A 23,273-nucleotide genomic window follows, 5' to 3' on the forward strand; every position below is an offset into this window, starting at 1 on the left:
CCCGTTGATATTTTCCGGTTAATATTTCCAACATTGTAGATACTGAATTGGGAATTATTGTATTTTATTTAATTCACAAGAGTTGTGAACAAATTTAAGACTGATGTGGTAAACAATATTTTCCCTCCAGAAACAATTTTCTTTCATCACCGTTGCCTTTAATGAGGAATTGAAAAATAAATCTTCAAACAGTGCCACCAGAACCCAGTGTTGACATAGAAATATGTCTCTAGAGGTTTACATGGAAAAATAATTTTGTGCTGTGACTCATTTGAGTAAAAATTGAAAGATTCCTTTTACTCCGTCAGGACTGGAAAATGTGCAGTGTTTATTTTGTAACATAAATATAGATGCACTGGTTAGAAGGTGACACATTACTATTTTGTTGCTATTCCAATCCATATCACTGAAATGAAGCATGCTATTTGGAACTCCAGTCAATAGAACTGAATATGCCTTTACATGTTGTGTATCCATTCACAATTGTTGGATCCCAGTGACATGCAAATATACACATTTTCATCTTTCCGTAATGATTTATTTTGATAGTATCTACATTACAAATAGAGTTTTCCTTTCCTTTTTTTCTCTCCAATCTAGTGGAGGTTTTCCTCATTCTCAGAGCTAAATTACAAGGGGGAAAGGGTGGACGGTATCTCCTAAACAATCATCCAGTAAATAAAAACTTTTACATTGGTATTAAGCAGAAAGGAACCTTTAAGCCACTGGAGATTCATTATAAGTTTCTCCTTTGTGTTTTGTTTTTTCTTGTATCCTGTTTATAAAGTAGCAAAATTAAATTTTAAGTTGGTTGAGGCTCTGAGAAAATTCAGGAGTTTTCTAACACTGTCCAGTTCTAGTGCTACGGGATATCTAACCACACTTCCTCCTTTTCTGGTATATCTATATAAGAGGGGTTAGCTTTCTTTAGAAGATATTAAGAGGTCACTTTAGAAAATATACATGTATGTTGAGCTTAAGGAGGTTTTCTCCCCTTAAGCCAAATCTTTATTCTCAATTTATATTATTCTGTATTATTTTTACCATTTATTAAGAATATATGCAAATGTGATTAATGATTGATGAAACAGGAACAAAGTTGAAATTGATACAGCAAATACTTATATTTTAGTTTATTTCTGTAGTTTCTGTAATGGAAAATGACAGTGACTCTTATGAGGTAATTTTATCTTCCTCAAGGAAGGAGAGAATCACATTTGTCTCTGATGTATATTTTTGCATGGCTTTCAAACTGTGGATATTTAATTGCAAGTCTTTAAAAGATGACTATTTGGACTGGATTTTGTTTGCATGGCTAGCATACACAAATTTACCCTAACCTTTACATTATAACATTCCATTACAAACTGTTGAATCCCCAGAGGTTTTTTTGTTTGTTTTTTTGTTTGTTTGTTCTTGTTGTTTTTGTCGTACTGAGGATGGAACCCTTCTACCTCCAAGCTACATTCCCAGGCCTATTTTATATTTTATTTGGAAACAGGGTTTCTTAAGCCAGCAAGGCTGGCTTCAAACCTACCTCCCAAGTGTGGGGATTAGAAGCTTGCGCCACCACGTCCGGCAGAGGTTACATTTTGTATCAATAATTATTTTAATTCCAAAAATAATTGCTGTAGCTCGTTTCAATCTCTGTTTATAATTTGAAGACTATTTCCTTGCCTTTTAATTATTTTCAATTATTGTGTTTATTCACAAAACATAAAAAGAAGTTCACATCTATTAAACCCTAAACAACAGCATGTAGATCTATCTTATAATTTTCTAAATTAATTTGAACAAGTTATAAAATATGAACATATTGATAACACTGAAGGTAATTAAAGAGATAAAAACACAACACATTTATGTGTAAATGCCTTTTTATTTTATGGATACAATGCAGAGTAAACTATATTCTACATATGTAATCTGATATTAAAATAACTGTGCTACATTGCTACATTTTCTTAAGGTACTAGAAATAGATGTTACCTATTTCTCAAGTTATATGCAATTTGACAAAGGCAATGGGTGAAATTAATCAAAGTGAAGCAACAATAAATAACTGAATATCTCAGTAGTAAATCTATTTTAGGTAATACTTGAGTATAAAAATTATTTAATTTATCATAAAAAATATTTTAATTGTTCTATACTTAGTAGAAATGAGGAGGGTGGGTTAAATTTTATATGCCCTTGACTATCACACATGCATTACACACACAAAGTTTGGTCATTAAAATTGAATTGCACAATCAATTCTACCTGAGAACACATCAGGGACGGTTTATTTTTCTCTAAATTTACTGAATGTTTAAAACCGAAATAGTTCAACATAAAGGGTCATTATAGTTATATGTATAGATGAAGCTTAGTTTTTATCATCATTATGACTAGTTCTTTTTGTATAAATACAGTATTCAAGGTTACATTAGGTTTGTTGAATACAATAAACAAAGACACAAAATCTTAGAATTCACAAATTTTAAATTCAGATTTTAAAAATGTTAAAATTGAATTGAGCTATTTCAACAACTTAAATTTTAAATACCATATTGCTACTAAGCATGAACAGAACTTATGTGAATAACTCAAAAAACCTAACTCATAAAACCTAACACAAAAACTGAGAGATACTTAGAGAAATGTCCTCAAGTTATTTTAAGAGAATCGCACATTTTCAATTTCACAAATACAAACCTATTTATTTGGGATTTAGGGAACTGGGATTTGATCAGGTGCAAATGAATACTTCAAAATCTTTTCATTTTTACTGATTTTCTGATGACTAGACTGTCCACAATTTGTAACAGTTTCATTCCCACCAGATAATGAATGTCACCCTTCTAGTGTTCTATCCTTAAATTAGGGATCATAGAGAGTTTCCAAATATTCAAAGCCTACAATCTATTTATGCTAATGTGTACTAAGCCTTTATTTATGCTCTCTTGGTAGCCCTAGCCTTTCAAAAATGTGCTTATGGCTTTCCATTCCATGTAATTTAGAACTGGTAGCCTCCACTGTAAAAAGAGAAAACAGACAGGATAATAATCTCAAACATCAAAATAATATGATGATAATATGATGCCAAATTGAGGATTTAAGGCAATATCATGTTAAGATTTAATTACTGAAAATGCATGTAAATAGCATTTTGAGAAACATTTTAAGAATATAGTACAAGATGCAGAAAACTTACTCCAAAGAATTTAAAAAATAAATGGGAGGCTGCTTTGGGCTGTGGTATTCAAGAAACGGTTCACTCGAGAGCAATAATTTAAAATTTTAAAGGGCTGGGTATAGTGATGCATGATTGTAATCCCAGTACTTGAGAGGCTGAGAAAGGAGGATTGCAGGTAGAATTCCTCTGGGTTTAATCCTTAGGGGGGGGGGAGAGAGAGAGAGAGAGAGAGAGAGAGAGAGAGAGAGAGAGGAAGAGAGAGAGAGAGGAAGAGGAGGGAGAGAGGGAAGAAGAAGAAGAAGAAGGAGGAGGAGGAGGAGGAGGAGGAGGAGGAGGAGAAGAGGAGGAGGGAGGGAAGGAAGAGAGGAGGGGAGGGGAGGGATAAAGGTAAAGTTTACTAACTTTATCTTATAAAGTAAAACAAAGGGGTACTATATCTTTGCTTTCTTTAAAAGTGTGAATACATTTAGTAGGTGGAGAGAAATGATAGATGTTTATGAGATGTTTAATAGGCTTTTGTATTTTGACAAGCATGTAGACAAGCATAAAGACAGCCTAATAAAAATAGGATGGTGGTTCTACATTTCATTATTTTAACTGTAGTATGTGAAAAAATATCTAGAAAATGCTAGCAAATTTTGAGAAAAGGCAATAGTTAATAAAATTGATTATTGAGATACATATAATAAAATACATTTATATAGAATGAAATAAGTATGGTAAAATGCATTTTACTCTCTTGAAAGATAAGAAAACACACACACACACATACACAAAAACACACATACACACACCACAATTGCTACCACCACCCCACTACCAAATACCTTATTCACAAATATGCAATTGATACTTATCAGGACTTAGAAGGCAGTGCATGATATTTGAAAACATAATTCTTAATTCTAAAGGTCTTCTGAAAACTGAAAAAACATAAAAAATAAATCATCCCCGAATTTCATCCCTCAAAATCCTGAAAGCATCTGTCTTCACTTTTAATTTCAACCCTAAATTTCTCTACCTTGAGGGTATTTTTTTTTTAATTTTGGTTCTCTGAAACTCACAAAAACATATACAAAACATAGATAATGTAAAATGTGACATCTTTCTTGCTAAATTATAGTAATCAAATTATAACTTGTGCAAAAGAGTAAAAATAGGTTTTCTACCTTTATTTTGGAAAAGCGTATATTGTTCTAGCAACCAGATTAGATTATTCATCATCATACTATTACTCAGATTGACTTGCACTTAAATTCTTTTAAATTTGAAAAGATGGGACTGTGAAAACTCAAGGAAATAAAAGGAATTTGAGATGTGGTATATAAAAAAAAACTATTTTCACTCCTAAAATTATTTAAACAGGTGCAGTGGGAAGCCATTGCTTTTATAAGGCTTTAAAAATGTTTACAGTAAAACATGTTTTCCTGTGATTGAATTTTTCAAAGTATTAAATTCCACAGAGAAATATGTTTTCTACCAGTTTTATGGCTCCCTGGATGAATTTGCTACAGTCCTGTATCTGCTTGGACACAAACAATATTGCAAAAAGACATCGATGCCATTTGAACAAGGTGTACAACTTTGAAAGTGTATACACAAAGTACCTATGGGGATGTTAGTATCATAAGAGTAATACAGTTTTAATGCCACTCTTTTCTTAAAGCAGATCTGAGTACTACTTCTATTTCCTTAAGGGAATTTTATGTTTATGGAGATACTACCAGTGTTTTGTGTACATTATTTTGGCTACAATAGTGGTGTGGGATTGAATATTTGTTAATTATAAGTAGGAGAAGATATAATAACAAAAATTTCCTTTACAACTTGTTTTACTCCATGAAAAATAAATAAGAAATGATCACCTGGAACTTAAAAATGCAAGCTGTATGTGCTTCAAATTTTTGAAGAATTGACAAAGTTTAAGTAACTATGAGATGTCAATAATAGAATTCTGCTAAGAGCTCATTTTCTAGTCATATGTGGGAAGATAATATGTACTGTAAATGTACAAATAGGAAAGTATCTTTTAGGCATTTGTAACAAAATCAATTAAGCAATATACATCACTATTGAAACTTGAATAGCATGTTGTATTACCTTTACTCTCTGATAATTTTTCTTTCATTCTTTTCTTTTTTATTTTTTATTGGAGCATTGCAGTCATCCATCTTAATGGGGTACAAGATGGTGAAGGCATACATGCAAACATCACTCATCCCTTTCCCATTTCCCACCCAATTCCCTCCCCCCATCTCATGTTTGGCTTAGTAATTGACTTTGATATGTTTGTGAATGTACATCAGGGAATTTCCCTCTTCCCCCTCCCATCCGCCTCAGGTTGCCTTACTTGTTCATTTATGGTCTCTCCTTCATCTAGAGTTCCTCCTATGACTCATTTTATCCCTCACGTCCACATATTAAGGAAAGCATCTAATTTATCACATTTGTGACTGACTAATCTCACTTAGCATAATGTTCTCCAGTTCTATCCATTTCTATTCAAATGGCATAATTTTGTTCTTTATGGCTGAGTAAAATTCCACTGTGTACATATCCCTTCGTTCTGTAATCCATTCAACTCTTGATGGACATCTTGGCTGGTTCCATAGTTCGGCAGTAGTGAATTGGGCAGCTATAAACCTAGATATGCATGCATTACTTTAGTAGTTTGGTTTCCATTCTTTGGGGTAGATAATCAGTTGTAATATTGCTGTCTCATTTGGTATGTTCATTCCCATTCTTCTCTGAAACTCTTTTTAGATAAGGTTAGGTTTTTAGTAAATTTTCCCAAAAAAATATGATATTGACCATTCTTGAGAATCATAGGCAGAGTATAGTACATTTATCTACCTATTAATACAGGTGTTTTAACTGAAAGTAAAATGGAATACCTTGTCAGTGACCAAGAAGAGGAGGAAATTTTAGTTTTTAAAAAAAATTTTTATTGGTGCATTGTAGTCTTATATCTTAATGTGGCACAAGATGGTGGAGACATACATGCACACATCACCCAAATAGCTCTTACCCAATCCCACCCCATTCCTTCCTTCCTTCTCTCCTTCTCAAGGTTGGTTTACTGATTGACACAGAAAAAGTACTGCCACTTAGATATTTACACTGGAAAAATACCAAGTGTAAAATGGATAATGAAGAGAGGTAATAAGACACAGTGGTAGTGAGCAAAATGAAATTCCTTAGTGATCAAAGAGGATTAGAAAAAGGATAATCTCTAAGATAGCTGAGTTCTGATAACTGTTCTCATAATACAGGCATGTTCCTTAAGGCTATCCCACATGTTATGAAGTTGATTCTTAAGGTATTTTATTATAATAAGTCATAAAATATACTAATTTATTTTGTAGAAAATCAATACTTCAAGAAATCTAATAGAAAAAATCACATTATTATTTGTATTAGTATATATTTTATACTACAGTTTTTTAAATCTTCTAAATAATGTTATTAGCTTCTGAAAATTTTTCTAAGTAATTATTTTCAGTGTTGACTGTAAAAAATAAGATTCTCTTTTCATATATCTTCTATGGTACTTATATTCACTCAGGTTTTGCATAGGTTTTTCCATGATTTTGGAATAACCAGTCATGTTACTCTATACCAAAACTATTCTTTTTTTCTTAATGCAAATGTTACTTGCATTGATTGGAGTCTAGGGAAAAAAGTTTGTGTGATTTGTTCAAGTCTTATTATAAGACATTACTATCGAAATATACATTAGTTCTTAATTTTTACTTTATTTTTCATTTCTTTACATTACAAAATTTCTCTGGATATTCGGTTCATAATCTTTAAACATTCACAGAAACACAAAAAGTTAAACTATTGCATTTGTAATTGATTTTTGAATTTTGTAGGGCTTTGTGTACCGTAATGTTAAGAATAGTTATTCCTTTATATATATGTATATAACGATACAAACAAATAGGGAAAGAAAATGGGTCAAATTCATAGTGACCTAAAATATCTCTGAAATTAGAGAGCTGAATCTAAAATTCCCTTTATGTTCCAAGCCTTTAAATGCATTTACCATCTTAAATACATGGCTTTTTATTTAACTATATGCTTACGCCAGGTGTAGTGGAGCATCCTTCTAATCCCAGTACTTGGGAGGCTGATATAGGAGGATTGGAGGTTCGAAGTCAACTTTTGTAACTTAGCAAGACCCTCTGCAACTTAGTGAGACCCTGTTTCCAAATAAGAAATAAAATCAGGATTGGAGTGTAGCTTAGAGTTAGAATGTCCTTGGGTTCAATCCCTGGTGCCACAAAGATTATATATATATATATATATATATATATATATATATGCTTATAAGAGCATCAAACTCTACACTGCCTGCATAAATCAAACTTCTGGATATATGGTGTCTTATAATAATTCTAACTTTTATATTAAGTAAACATTAGATTCTTCTTTAAAACTAAAGCTCTTGTGATAGAAGATGAAAAAAAACCCTCAAGTACTATGGTTTTAAGTGAAAGTGAACAATGTTTGCAGTGTCTGTGCTTCAACATCTGCCATTCCATATGCATCTATAAATATTTATAAAAAGTAGTGAGTGACGGAATCTCAATAAAATATGGTAAAATTTATCAAGAAGTTTTTATGGTAGAGTTTTCATGTTTTCTTAGCAGAAAGCACATTTATCCTAAACTTGCAAGTCTCTATGCGAAAAAAAGGTGCAACCTAAATTAAACATAAGAGGAAAAAGTCACTCAAATAATATGAGACTAAGGGCTTCCAACTAATTTCATACTAATCTTAGAGATATTACTCACAAAATAGTGATTTTTTGGTCTGGTTATTGAGAAAACAAAATGCTATGTATGTATATGAAATTATCAATGCTAATCTCAATAGCATGTACTGAGAAGGGGAGGGAGTGAGGACGGAGTCAGGAATAAGTCACCAAGTGTTGTGTACATGTATATTCTTATCCCTCTGAACTTTATTATGATGTGGGACTGCAATGTACCAATTAAAGTATGTTTGAATAATTTAATTATTTGCTCCTATTTTAACTAGGTTCTATACTCAATATATTGAAGATTGTTTTAAAAACATTTCATAAGTAGTCCTGGAATCAATGCATACACACTACAGTTTTCTTGAATATTCAGACAATATTTATTGAGGGCATACTGTATAATAAGTACTATACCTCTGTTTTCACTTTATTTTTCTCACTTAAAATTCCCTCAGTCTGAGGTTGTTCTGTCTTTTAACTCTTGAAGTAGTTCTTATTTTTTGAACAGGTTCATAAAAGTTTAGAAACATAGCATCCCAATAGAGAAATATTCAGTCATATTTACTGTGCTATAAATAAAATAGCAGACAAATAGGTAAAAAAAAAAGAATTAAATCAGTGGGCCACATCCCCAGAGACTCACCTTCTCCAGACACACCCTACCAGCCTAGGTCATCTCCCCTTGGTTATATCATGAATTATTCATATTATTTAAAAATAATTTTCTTAGGAGATAGTATAAACTTTCATGGCAACAGATAATATTGTAAAATATAATAGATATTAAACATTTTTATTTGGAAACAGGGTCTCTTAAGCCAGCGAGGCTGGCTTTGAACCTGCACGATCATCCTGTCTCTGCCTCCCAAGCGCGGGGATTACAAGCCTGCATCACCACACCCGGCTAATAGATGCTTACTCTTTTGATAAAGCTTTAGAGATATTCAGGGAAAAGTAATGGGTTTAATGATTTAATTTTTGGTACCTGAGAATGACTCCAAGCTAAACAACTAGAACCTTTACATTCATTTTTAAAACTTTAAACAAGACCTTTCTTTTTTGTGTGTGTGGTACTGGAGGTGGAACCCAGAGGCTTTCTACCTCCGGGCTATACTCCCAGACCTGTTTTATATTTTATTTGGAAACAGGATCTCACTAAGTTGCTGAGAGCCTCACTAAGTAGCTGAGGCTGGCTTCGAACCCGTGTGATCCTCCTGTCTCAGCCTCCCAAGCATGGGGATTACAAGCGTGTGCCACCATGCCTGGCTAAACAAGATCTTTCTAAACTGCTGGCTGAGGTCAGCCTTGACTCTCCAATCCTATTGCTGAGTCCAATTTCAAATCTGTGATCCTTCTGTCCCAGTCTCTCAGGTGCTTGAATAAGAGGCATGCACCACCAAAACTAGGTATTTTTATGACCTTAATACCTACATCACATGATAAAAGAAAAATATAAAATTGCAATATTTGTGTTTATATTTAAAATATATTTGAGAAAAATTGAGCTTTGTATGGTAAATTAAGTTATTGAGGTAATTTTTAATTGGCTAGGTTTACAGTAATGTTACAATTATAATTTATGAACTCATATATTGGAAAAACTGTACGTTTTTCTACCATACATACATGGTGGCCTGTATCTTCAAGGTTTTATTTTCTTAGCTAAGACTAAAAAATCAAAGGTGATTAGAAATCAAATGCTTTAATGAGGAAGGTATAAATAATTGTGTGTGCTTGGTATTTATATCGATATGCTCACTATTAACTGCAATTCATTTGTTTATATGATAACATATACATACTGTTAATATGGTATGTTACCACAGTATCAATGATGTAAAATAGAGAATATTCTATTTTCATTAGCTCTCTCTTTCTCTCTAGCTGTCATGCATGCACACATAAATATACAGAATTGGTAAGAATGTGGTTTGTGACCAGCCTCAGCCACTTAGTGAGGCCCTTTGAAAGTCAGTGAGACCTTATTTCAAAAATAAAGAATAAAAACATAGGGCTGGGGATATAGCTTGGAGGTAGAATTCCCTGGGTTCTATCCCTAGTACTGCAAAAAAGAAACCCTGTTTATTTAGTAAACTTATTTAATAAACTTTGCCTTTATCTGTGTAGGCTTATGTTTTTCCTAATTCATTTCCTAATTCTGTTATAAATAGATTCATTATACATTATTTCTACAACATGCATATATTTCAGAATCTCCAAATCTATAGAATAGATGTTTATTATTTCATAATCTCTAAATCTCTATAATTAGCTGCTTAATTTACCTTCTTAATTTTTATATAATTTTTTCTGAAGCTTTGGAAATACATACTTAAATTTGGTATCATTTTCAAATGATTTCTTGAAATCTTAAAAACAAATATTTAAAAAGCTATAGTGATAGGAAATGTAACCATCTTTTATATGCATCTAAAATTGACTTCTCTAGAGTTCTGTGAATACTCAAGGTGTGATTCTCATACCAGAATTATCAACACCAACTGGACAATCATTAGAAATTCAAGTTGTCAGGCAGTACTTTAGACATACTGAATCAGAAACTCCTGGATTGGGAAATGTCCTTGTAAAAGGCTTCCCAATTGTCCTTATGAATGATAAAGCTTGAGAACCTCTGCTCTAGGGTATTTGATTCATAACCTGTTCTATGACACCTTCCATGGTTCGTCTTTATTCAGATATGTTAACCAAAGGAGTCAAAAGCAGTGACTTTAAAACTGACATCTGAATTGCCAGGTCGGAGCAGTAAATTTCTTGTCCTGATTTGTGCCAGATTAAGAACAGAGGATTGTTTATTTCCCCTGGTTGATGAAAAGGACTGCACATTTCCTGGCACTGAAGGAAAATGAGAAATCTGCTTTACAGCCTCTGCGGTCAGCCAGATGACTGAACCCCGAGTGAAGGGCTAAAAGCAAGCTTATATTAGAACCCTAACGTTTTTGCAGATAAACCGGGATGACAAAACGTGATCACCTGTAACAGTCAACTCATTGGTGGAAATTTGTACTCTCTGTGCCATATATCCTCAGCACATCTCCTTAAAATATCTTATTTCCCTCACATAATCCCTACTCCAAACCTGCCTCTTGTTTGCTAATCTGTGATGATGACTATTCTATTTGTTCTCTATAAATGTTTTGTCTTTTCAGACTTTTACACAGCAAAAGTCAGGCTATTTTTTCTGGACAAGATATGTGTGCATGTCTAGGTTGTTGCCTTGTTGTTTATATTAGAAATCTGTGTCTTTGCAAATTTTGCATCAAATCCTAGTCTCTATATGAAATATCTTTGTATTCTGGAACCTCTTTATTTCTAGGCTTTTGAAAACCTAAATGAGCCTCAAACCAAATCAGGTGTGCTTTATCTCTGATATAATTATGGAAAATATTTTCACAGGTCAGATAGATTCAAAACTTTCATACTTTTGCTCACAGACCATGATATGTAGAAAAGTTCAATAAATGCATGCTAGGCATTTTATAAGACTATATAAGCTATTTTTTAACATTAAAAATGCTAATATGTCACAGTATGTGAAGGTTGTAATAATCATTTATTTTATTGGAAAGGCTGAAAGTAGACCAAAAATATTGTACCTTTCTTTCTCTTTCTTTCTTTCTTTCTTTCTTTCTTTCTTTCTTTCTTTCTTTCTTTCTTTTCTTCCTCACACCATATACTTATAAAAAAATATTTTACCGTATATATTCATGTACAACCTTGTTTTTGAAATAAAATGCTGTAATCAGTTTTATGGTTACTGATCATACATGGAATTAGGATTATATTGTGAATATTCAGTCACTGTTAAGATTATAGATGCAGCATAGTTTCTGTTCAAGGTACTGAGGAAGATAGACGCGAGAGAATAAAACCACAAAAAGGCCCATATTTCATAGTAGATTGAAATATGCAATACAACTAATTAAGTAAATTGTATTTTATATTAATATGTAATAAATATTACATTAAAAAGGATCCAAAGGATGTAGAAATAGGTGTGTATATTGGTATGTTAAATAGGATGCACACAGTAGGTTTCGCTAAAAGGTGACAGTTAAGCAAAGAATGAAAGCTACAACCCCACATTAAATACATTAGCTTACTAAGATATACCTTGTAAAGCAGTTTTTTAAAAAAATCATTGACTTGAACTTTATTTTTCCATTAATATTAAAAATTCTAGTAGAAAAAAATCAGTATAGAAATGATGCAGTTAGCCCGGCGTGGTGGCGCACGCTTGTAATCCCCGCGCTTGGGAGGCTGAGACAGGAGGATCACACAGGTTCGAAGCCAGCCTCTGCTATTTAGTGAGGCTCTCGGCAACTTAGTGACACCTTGTTTCCAAATAAAATATAAAATGAGTCTGGGAGTATAGCCCGGAGGTAGAAAGCCTCTGGGTTCCACCCCCAGTACCATCAAACAAAAAAAAAAAAGAAAAGAAATGATGCAGTTAACTCTATTCAATTGATATTTTCCCATATAATTCTAGAATGGTGGTTCTCAGTGCATAATGACATTTTTACAAATAATTCTTGTTGAAGATGGGAAGGAGGTGCTGTTCTAACCTTCATAGGATATATTGTAGTGTTTCTGAACTCTCCCAGTAGATGTCAATAGAAGGCTACTCCCTGACTCCTACAAGTTTTGACAAAAAAAAAAAAAATTGTCTCATGCTATTACCAAATATCCTCTGGGCAGCCGAATGGCCTGCGGTTAAGATCAACTGACCTATGTCTCTTCAGGTATTTGATGACTGAGAAAATGAAATTTACTTAATTGAAGATGAGGCCATGCCCATGCTATTATTACATAGAATAGGATCTGTCCAAACATGGTGTTTCACAGGTGTTAGTAAATGTTCAGGTTGTCAAATACATTACTATATTCCTATCTCCCACTTCTAAAAATTTTCAATTACCATTAAATTGATTTAACCTTTTATGGTATTTACTTAGAGTCAGGCATTGTTATATGAACTATCTTTCTTTCAATCAATCAATCAATCTATCTATCTATCTATCTATCTATCTTTGGTGGTACTGGGGTTCCTGGAAGCCCTTCTACCTCTGGGCTACACTCCCAGACCTATTTTATATTTTTGAAAAAGGGTCTCTTACACCAGCGCGGCTGGCTTTGAACCTACGCAATCCTCCTGTCTCCGCCTCCCAAGCGCGGGGATTACAAGCGTGCGCCACCACGCCCGGCTGTTATATGAACTTTAAAAATATTATCCTATTAATCTTTACAACAATTCTAAGAAGTAGATTTAGTAGTAGTAGTAGTAGTAGTAGTAGTAGTAGTAGTAGTAGTATTTATTTTTTTCAGTACTGGTGATTGAACCCAGGGGCCTTATACCTCCAAGCTACATTCCCAGTCCTAGTTTTTGTTCTTTATTTTTGAAACACTGTCTCACTAGGTTGTGGAAGGCCTCACTAAGTTTCTGAGGCTGGCTGTGAACCTTCGATCCTCAAATACTGGGATTACAAGAGTGCACCAGTATGCTTGATTATTATTAGTATTGTTATTATTTTATCATCATCATCATTATTTTAACTGTAGGTAAACTGAGGCACCTAAATTTAAATAACTTTCTCAGGGGCTTGTAAGAAATAAGGCAGAGATTCCAACCTGTAGAATGCTTATGCAGTATTGAAGCATTGAATTTCTTGTATCTTTGACCTTAATCACTATACTACCACCTATCTTAACATGTAATAATTAATATTAATATTAGTTAATTAATATTTAATGTTAGGATTTTATTTTTAATTGATACATAATTGTACATGTGCAATGACAAAATTGGGATAATTAGCACCAGCATTCTAAAGGCTCTGAGACATTCTACATTAGAGACTTCGCAAATATAAAGAAGTAAAGCTCTGCCCTATGAAATTTTAATTTTAGATAAATGGCCTATCATTTGAACGTAAGGTTGTCATCGGGAATATCTGTACATATCCATATTACCTGGACAACCATTGGTGGGAGGGGTAAAGGGAAAACGGGGTGGGGAGGGCACCAAATATAGTTTAAATGTATACTATTTATGTTCAATAAAGAAATTGTTAAAAGAAAAAGAAAACATGATTTGCCGTTTTTCTGAAATTCAGATTTCAGGAAAACAGTACCTGTAATGCATTTGGCAGCCCTTGTGTTAATGAAAAATATTTGGCATCATTTATTCCAAGCTTTTCAACGCTAATCTGTGCAAGGAACCCTTGTTAACACACCTAATAGCCTATGGAAAGTCTCTGGACATTATTCTAAGGATGGTGAAAACAGTTTTCAGCTAGTAAATGATTAGGTTAGTCTGAATGCTTACAAATTGATTGTCCTTTCAAAACTTTGAAGTAGTTAACCATATATGTCTCATGGTCCATGCATAATTTTCCACTTCTGTAATTTATTTGTTGCAAAATAATGTATCAGCTCCTTAATTACTGCTTCTATTACATCATCCAAGTCTTTCACTGGAATTAATATTTGTTAATGGCAAACTATTTTATCTGAAAGATGATTTAATTCCCATTCGTAATTTATAACATAGCATGTTCTGTCTAATTGCTAATCTAAGGATACAGAACAAAAGAGGGAAGTAGTTGTTTTTTAGAAGTATTCTGTCTCCGTTCCTCAATTCTCAATAACTAGCATTCTATTTCTATTTTCTTTTATTTTTATTCCATCTCCCTAAACATATGCAACAATTTGGGGAATAAAGTTTTTCATTTCCACATTTAATGATGGCAACAGTTGAGGAGTTATTGTTCAACTGAGACTATGAATGTTACCTTATATTCATGCAGGTCACATCATTACACAGCAGTTGATCATTTTGTTATTGTTATTGTTCCTCAGTTTGGGGAAGGGAAGCAGGTGTCTTGCTTGTGCTGAATGCAATACTAATGACATCCACAAAGGAGAGTCCCTTGGGCCAGCTGTATTTAGGAGAAAGCTCTCAAATCAAATAATGCAATATAATTTACTTGTTAAAGAATAAAACTGATGACCTGGTAGGTAACTCCATTTCTCTACTGCTCAGTGAGTCAGCCATGTTCAATTTATATTCCTGTTTCACAATCCTAAAAGCCCAGAGGAGCGAGGAAACACTTAACTCCATGGAAAAGTGGGAGAATAAGCATCACTGGCATCATAAAAAAGGTCTCTAGAAACATTGATTTAATTTTCAAGAGGACTTTACTATTTGGAGCATTTATCATATATTCATCTTTTTTCTAAAAATAAAATTCTAGTTAACTTTCACATGTATTCATCTGGGCCCTAATCAATAAAATTTAAAAAAAAGAGTTTGTTCTCTAAGTAAATTCCCAAGAGCTATTACAAAGTATGGCAGGTTTAACAAACAGGTTCAATAAAAGCGATCTCCAATTTGGTTCAATAAATAAGTTACTTATTACTTTTACTACATAGCAGTTGTCCTGTTCTATTTCTGTTTTTATTATATACCCTTGTGTTATATACATTTCTTTCAATCTTTTCAGTCAAAATAGGCAGTCAAACCCTTTGTTCCTGGAATGACAAAGATATGCTTTATTTTGCTGAGAATTTATGTTTCAAAAATTCTTGATCATTTTAATTTCAGTGCCATTTAGGATTTCTCAAGCCTACCTAGTACATCTATATAGCAGTGCATTTATTCAAACTCTGAGACATAAAATGTGTATGTCATTCAGATGTGATGTGAGGAAAACATTGAAATCAATTTATAATGCATTTATCACTCACTTTTGTATCATATTATTTAAATGAGAAAAAGTCCTTGATAAATAGTTTGGCAGTTTCCACTCATATGCACTAAAACTCATATACTTCTACTAGTGTTCGGCTATTACAGACCTTAACATGCAATGTGACCTTGGTCTGAAAAGCATGTTTGGTTAGCACAGAAACTTAATCATAGGAAGTCATAAGTAGAATCCTTCTTCTTTACTGCCCTTTTTCTAGGACTAGGAAATTTATTGCTTGTGGGACAGGTAGGATATGAACAATGGGCCAAATAGAGTCCAGGGTTATCTCATCTGTGTGAAAACTGCTGCTGAAAATCGATGTGACCTCTGCTACACTGTCATCCCAGTTTCCACCCTCTGTGTCCTATTTGTCTTTTGGTAGAAGCTTAGATCTGTGTGCTGTCTCTATGTGTCTCTCTTGGGCCAGATTATCAAAATGAATCATTGCCTGTATACCTCTTATATTTCTATTTATTTTCCTGGTGTTGACTAGGTCTGATGAAATATGATTCTTTTTGCATTTGATCCTCACTGCATCAAGCAACACCTAATTCAGCTGTGTCTATCTCTTTAAAAAAGAGTGATACTATTTTGAAACTTCAATCTACTGTACAGCGACATTGCAAACCATAGACCATGCAACCTGTCTTCATAGTCAATAGTAATTTTCCTTTCAGCCAATTTGATGGCATTTCTTTCATCTTCAAATAGAACACTTCTGGTGATTTTAATGTAGTTCTAATTTTGTTTTATGCATACTGAATGTATTGCTTCCTTGTTCAGAAAAGTACCCCTTATATACTCACCACTTACATGTGTGTAAGGAGTGATACATAAAAAAGAATCCATTATTTTAAGAACTCTGTCCCTGCTACCAAATATTTACTCAAGGGGAACATTATGTTATCTCTGAATCAGTAGACAGTCAATGTTCTAACCCATAGTGGTTCATTTTGTAAAAACATACATTTCAGGCTATATAAATTGATACTTTATGATTTATAATCATCAATATAAAGGTATATAATCTCTCTAGCTACCATTAATACTGACAGATTTTTATGAAGTCATTCTACCCATTTAATACATTCATGTGGAAAAGACAAATTACTACCCAAATGTAGACCTTAAGCAATACAAATAAATTTTTTTGGTGGTACTGGGGTTCCTGGAAACTCTTCTACCTCTGGGATACACTCCCAGACTATTTAATACCTTTTTTTTAAACTTGGAAACAGGGTTTCTTAAGCTAGCACAGCTAGCTTCGAACCTGCACCATCCTCCTGTCTCCGCCTCTTAATCGTGGGATTACAAGTGTGTGCCACCACGCCCAGCTTCAAATAAATTATTATATAACTTAGTCTTCAATACTTTTTAAACATTATAGCAGATGGGTTTAGGATTTATGTTATTTTCTAAATTTTTATAAAATATTTCAAATTAAGCCATGTATTTATTTGAATAAGGTCAAGGAATTTGTGATAATGTTCAGATTATTGTTAGAATATTTCACCTCTCAAACCTAACAGTGACAGAGAGAGAGAGAGAGAGAGAGAGAGAGAGAGAAAGAAAGAGAGAGAGAGAAAGGAAGGGAAGAAAGTGATGCTATGAGGTTAGGTTTAATTGTAACTATTTAAATCAATATAACTAAATATTATGGAAATAAAACTACATGGGAATTATAGAAAACACATGTATAATACATCAATGATCTAAATGCTATTTTAAGTTTTCCAAAAGATAGTTTATAGGAAGATATTTACCATAGCTTTCTGTGCTAAGGTTAATGAGATAGTTTGTTCAAACCATTGAATTCTTAAAGACTAATACACATTTTTAACATTTGGATTCAAATAATGTGAAACCATTGCTTCTCTAAAATAATTATTTAGCATTTTTATTCCTGCCAGCTTTGTAAAAAGAGAAAATGTAAACTGATCTATATTAAGAGCATTTTATTTAGAGATAATGCAATCCCATTAAGTTATCTCACTGAAGGTTCCCGCAATTTTATTCCATCAATTCCCACACAAGAAATCCCACAACAAAACATGATGACTGTAAAATCAATGGGGTTCAAGACTCTGCACACCACATATGTAGGCTGCATCTAATTAAAAATGAAGTCTAACTGTATGATAAATATATATTTTTGTCTCTCCAGGAATCTGACCAATAGTTAGAATTTTTTTTGTTTTAAAAAAATCATGTGAAAATTGATTAGGTCAAAATTCAAGCCTAGTCACTTTCTTGAATATAACTAATTAGACTGTATTGCATCCCTAAAAGATGCATAATTTTTAAATTTTGTATGCCCTATTACTGAATTTAGTGGTGATCGCGAGTAGAGTTAAGTGTGGTGCAGTGAATTGGACCCATCATGCTACTGAACTGCAATTAGGAGTAACGGAGTATGTTGGGTTACATCCCAAGAATACTTCTCTGTAGCAGTCATTTTAACATATATTAAAAATAACCCCATTCCCAGTTTCAGAGGAAACTTTTCTATATATTTTATATATCTCACATAAAAGATTGCCAGCCAGAATTCAAACAGATAGCCAAGTGTTTAGGGTTGTCAAAGTAAGAGATTCAGTTAGTTATACAAAATGAATATAACTAAATGAAGCTATTAAAATAATGAGTATAGCTACGTAGGTAGATAAATAGGTAGACAAATACATATATTTGAAGAGAATGTAAATTCAGCTTGTTTATCCAGGAAGTGATACGATTAGTTTATAGATATTCATAAACATACCCTTTAATAATGCCCCTTTAATAATAAGAGTGATTTCACTTTCATGAGTCGTGTATTGAATCACTGATTTTGGGAAATTAGAGGCACCTGAAGAATAGGAATGATTTCTAATTATGAGTTAGCATCCATCCATCATTTAGCTTTTAAAACAAAATCTCTGTAGATGTCTATGAAAAGTAACTTAGTGACACATTTAGGCTATTATTTTGTGAACCTTCTGACATTAATTTTGTTTTTGCAGAAGAGGTACCAGTTCAAATTCCTCTGATGAAGTCACCCTTGGACAAGCTCCAACTGGCTCCTGGTCAGGCATTGCCCCCTGGATTCCCTGGACCATTCATTTTTGCTGATAGTCTGTCCTCCGTGGAGACTCTGTTGACCAACATTCAGGTCAACAATATTTCTATAAACAAAATAAATGTAATACAAGACATTAGCACCTACATAAATTATTTTATATTTGAGAAATCCAAACAAATAAGATGAACTGCATGCCATTTGCTGTACTTTGACAGGGTTTGCTGAAAGTGGCTTTGGATAATGCTCGTATCCAGGAGAAGCAGATTCAGCAAGAAAAGAAGGAACTGAGAATGGAGCTCTATAGAGAGAGAGAAATTAGAGAAAACCTTGAAAGACAGCTTGCAGTTGAACTTCAAAGCCGAAGTAAGTTAAACAAGTTTAATAACAGAGTGAATTAAGAATAATCGAAATATCACCAGGGATAGCTCGCAATGGCTGGAAACTAATGATAAACTACAACTCAAATACTGTGTGTAAGCCACATGGTAAAAATGCATACTATATCTCTTCATACTAAAAGAAAATGAACTAGATCTGTACTTTGGGCCAGTTACAGATATGGAAACGTATATACTTACAGTTCTCTCACAATTCCATAAAATTCATCTGGATGTAGATAATTTCACAGTTCCGTATATGTGAAATGGTTATTCCTTGCTGGATTCTGGGATTATAAAGGGGTACTTTATAAAGAACTTTATAATAAGAAGATAAAGGAGTACTTCCTGATGCTGACAGCTGAATCTGAGTCTTAAAGGATCCAGTAGGGTAAAGAGGGGTATGTGAATACAGATATTTAGGCATTTTTTTTCAAGGGGTATCAGTATAAGTGTGGAGACAAAAACAAAACTTCATACATGAGTGACTACAGAGAGTTTGTTATTAAGATTTTTAAAATGAATGGTGGGAAGTGCTACATAAAAAAGTAGTAGAAGATAAACTATGAAGACTATTTTTAACCTTGTAAGTTTAGCTTGAATTTTACCTTGTAGGTGATGAGAAATACTAGAAGATAAGCAAGGATGTGGTTTAGTTTGAATTTAATAAGATATATCACTCTGAGGCTGGGGACGAATTAGAGGATTATTTATTATTTTTGCAGTACTAGGGATGGGACCCAGGAGCATTCTATCTCTGAGCTACACCCCTGTGCCCTATTTTTTATTCTTTATTTTGAAACAGGGTCTCACTAAGCTGTGGAGAGCCTCACTAAGTAGCTGAGGCTGGCCGCGAACCGCTATCTTCCTTTCTCAGCCTCCCCAGTGCTGGGATTACAACAATATGCCACCATGCCCGGCTGAGAAGGATTGGTTTAAAACTAAAACCAAGAAAACTATGCAAATGGAGATTGTGGTCATCAAAAGAGTGATGATTAGAACTGCATTAGTGTAGCAGAACTATAAATAAAGTCAAAGAAGGAATGAAGAAATATTAAATTGTAACATTATACTCTAAAATTTGTTTCAAAAGTTTAAAAGTATGTTCTATGCTTTTACTTGAGCTGAGGAATCATTGATTCAACTTAAATATAATTTCAATTTGTTTAAAAAATTAAACATGTTTTTTTTCTTAACTGACCAAATTCATTAAATACTACAAAGCAAAACCATAGTTATTTTTTTAAGTTTGGAAAATTAGTATATTTCTTATATTTGCCTTATGAAATACTATATTAACACTCAGGATCACATGGTGGAAACACAGAAGAAAAAGTTGATTTTATTGTGATAAAGTAATATCATTGAAAGAATATGAAATAATTATATATATAAGTACATATGGAAAACTATATCATACATATGGTAAAAAAAATGCTTATGACCTTTCTATAAAAGAAAACGTCAGTCACTAAAAAATTTCAACCTAGTCACCTTTTTTGTTTCTAGTCAGACAATGCTACTTGAATTAAACATATCTACATGTATTCAATAATGTATATATCTATAAACATAATGTACATATGTACAATATTATTTTTATATCAAACATTAATAATCATATAGGGTCATCTGCCTTGGTTCTTTAACTCTGTTGTCCCTAGGCTTTGAAACAACTATTTGTATGATCTTTGATCCTCAGTCTTTGACAATTACTAGCTATGGGATGGGATCTTGGGTAAATTTCTTGTCTTCTTAAGGATTCAATATTCTTCTATAAAATGGAAATGATAGTGTTTGTCTTGCAGGGTTGCGTTCAACCTACATGTAGTAGTCCTAGCAAAACACTCAGTACAAAATGGGTTCTGAATAAATTATACTATATATATATTTTTAATGGTACTGGGATTCCTGGAAACCCTTCTACCTTGGGGATATACTCCCAGACCTATTTTATACTTTTTTTTGGAAACAGGGTCTCTTAAGCCAGCACAGCTGGCTTCGAACCTGCACGATCCTCCTGTCTCTGCCTCCCAAGCTTTGGGATTACAAGTGTGTACCACCACACCCAGCTTTATTTATATTTTTAAACATAATCTGTTGTAGTATTGTTTGTAAAATCTTAAATCATAAATTTCAACTCAATCAACATATAAAATATATTTGATCCATTAATTTTATAATCAGTAACATTTTTATCAATGACCTATTGTATGACTATATTGCATCAATAAATAATTTAAAAATGACAAATTATACATTAAGTTCAATAAATCTTGATTTCTGATTTAAATAATTTGTGTAGTGCTATATTTGAATGGTTTGATTTCAATTATATTAGTAAAATACTTTATTATTCAATCTTATTTAATAAACTTTCATCAAAAATAATAGGAAACATACTTTCTCACTGTCTATGATTCAAGAATTACTTTTTGTTATTAACTCAGAATCTTGACATTTTCTTTCATTTTCTTGGCAATTTACTTGGGCAATGGACTCTCTCCAAGTTGCTGAAGATAATTCATTTGAATAGACATTGATCTATGAGATGAATAAAATTCAAACTCAAATTAGCATCATAGTAATTTCAGTTGAAATGTCTTAATTATATAAGGATTCATTAAAAATTTTAAATGTGGTATAATTTATTATTTTCCTTAATGGTCTATTAGTGTGTTTCTATTTTTGTAACATCAATATTTTAATTTTTAAAAATAGATTTAAGGAGCCAGGCATGGTGTTGCACACTTGTAATTCCAGTACTTGGGAAGCCAAAACAAGTTTGAGAACAGCCTCAGCAAATAGTGAGACTTCCATCAATCTAGTGAAAACCTCTTTCACAATGAAAATTTAAAAATAGGTGTGAGGTTATAGATCAAAGGCATAATGCCTCAGGGTTCAATCCCATTTACCAAAAGTAGATTAAGGAAAAATGTCCATCTGTCTATATTACTGCTTTGATCCAATACTTTGTGGGAGCCCAATATTTCTGAAATACTATCATAGATTTAAGATTTCCAATTTCAGAAATAATCACGCATTCAGGTAATGAAAGTTTCTGTATCAGTGTTTAATTATTTTGCATTTTGAAAGATAAATTACAATAACCTAATGAATAATAAGAATATCTTCTTTAAGAACATTATAGAATAATTAATGTTATCATTAAACACATGTAGTTGGTCAAAATAGAAAATAATTCTCTAACTCAACTCTCACGACCATAGACATTTGTATATATTATAGAGTATACAAAAACGTTAAAAAGTCAGTTGCATGATTAAGCTATAATAAACAAAACATTCTTTGGATGAACCAAATGAGAATTGGGACCAAACATGTAAATCCTATGTCAACTGGTCTCTCTGTGTCTTTCTGTCTCTATCGCCCTTTCCCTCCTTCCCAGTTTCTATTTCTATCTCTATGTTATGTAAGTAATCTATCCAAGCCTATTGTACTGACCAATACTTTGCAAACTACCTTTCCACATTTCAGCTACCATGCAAAAGCGCCTAAAGAAGGAGAAGAAAGCCAAAAGAAAACTACAGGAAGCCTTGGAATTTGAATCAAAGCGCAGGGAGCAAGTGGAACAGGCACTGAAGCAAGCAACTACTAGTACTGACAGTGGCCTGAGGATGTTGAAAGGTAATGTCGAATTTGGACCCACTGTAGCTAAACAAAGAGGAACTTGATTTAAATGAGCAAGGAGGAAAGGGCATAATGAAAAGGAAGAAGAGAAAAACTTAATCAAGGAATAATATAAAAAATCAATTTAAGGCCAAATGCTTTAGGTCATGAATTAAATTAGTCAAAATAATTTCAAACATGAGTATGAAGGGGGTAGAGAATGGGGTAGAAATTGGGGAAGGGCTAAATGAGTGATGTGTGCATGTATGCCTCTACCATCTTGTACTCCATTAAGATGGATGATTATAATGCAACAATAAAAACCCTATTCTTGGAAATACAAAAAGTCTAGGAATAATAGGAATTTTTGCTGGATTTTGAAAGTACAAGCAGGAAAACTGATATTCTCACTTCAACTGACATTTGAGTACTTCAGGTCCATTTGTGTTCGATATTGTGAATTTTGTTGGTTCCAGTTGTGATCAGCTATAGC

At 32.9% G+C, this 23,273-nt stretch overlaps 1 protein-coding gene across 3 annotated transcripts in view; it reads left to right on the forward strand.

The window, feature by feature from the left end:
* Positions 1–23,273, forward strand: part of DACH2 (dachshund family transcription factor 2) — a gene marked incomplete at both ends in the record, with an annotated part of 512,202 nt that overhangs the window by 470,740 nt on the left and 18,189 nt on the right. For 2 of the 3 annotated variants that reach the window (XM_080719414.1, XM_080719415.1), the window contains 3 exons: positions 18,715–18,863; positions 18,989–19,136; positions 22,649–22,798. In XM_080719414.1, the coding sequence (XP_080575540.1) occupies positions 18,715–18,863; positions 18,989–19,136; positions 22,649–22,798 (447 nt within the window). Of the gene's footprint in view, positions 1–18,714; positions 18,894–18,988; positions 19,137–22,648; positions 22,799–23,273 lie in introns of all 3 variants that reach the window. The other variant, XM_080719413.1, reaches the window with a different exon arrangement.

This window comes from Muscardinus avellanarius (genome assembly GCF_963383645.1).
Source record: "Muscardinus avellanarius genome assembly, chromosome: X".
Taxonomy (NCBI): domain Eukaryota; kingdom Metazoa; phylum Chordata; class Mammalia; order Rodentia; family Gliridae; genus Muscardinus; species Muscardinus avellanarius.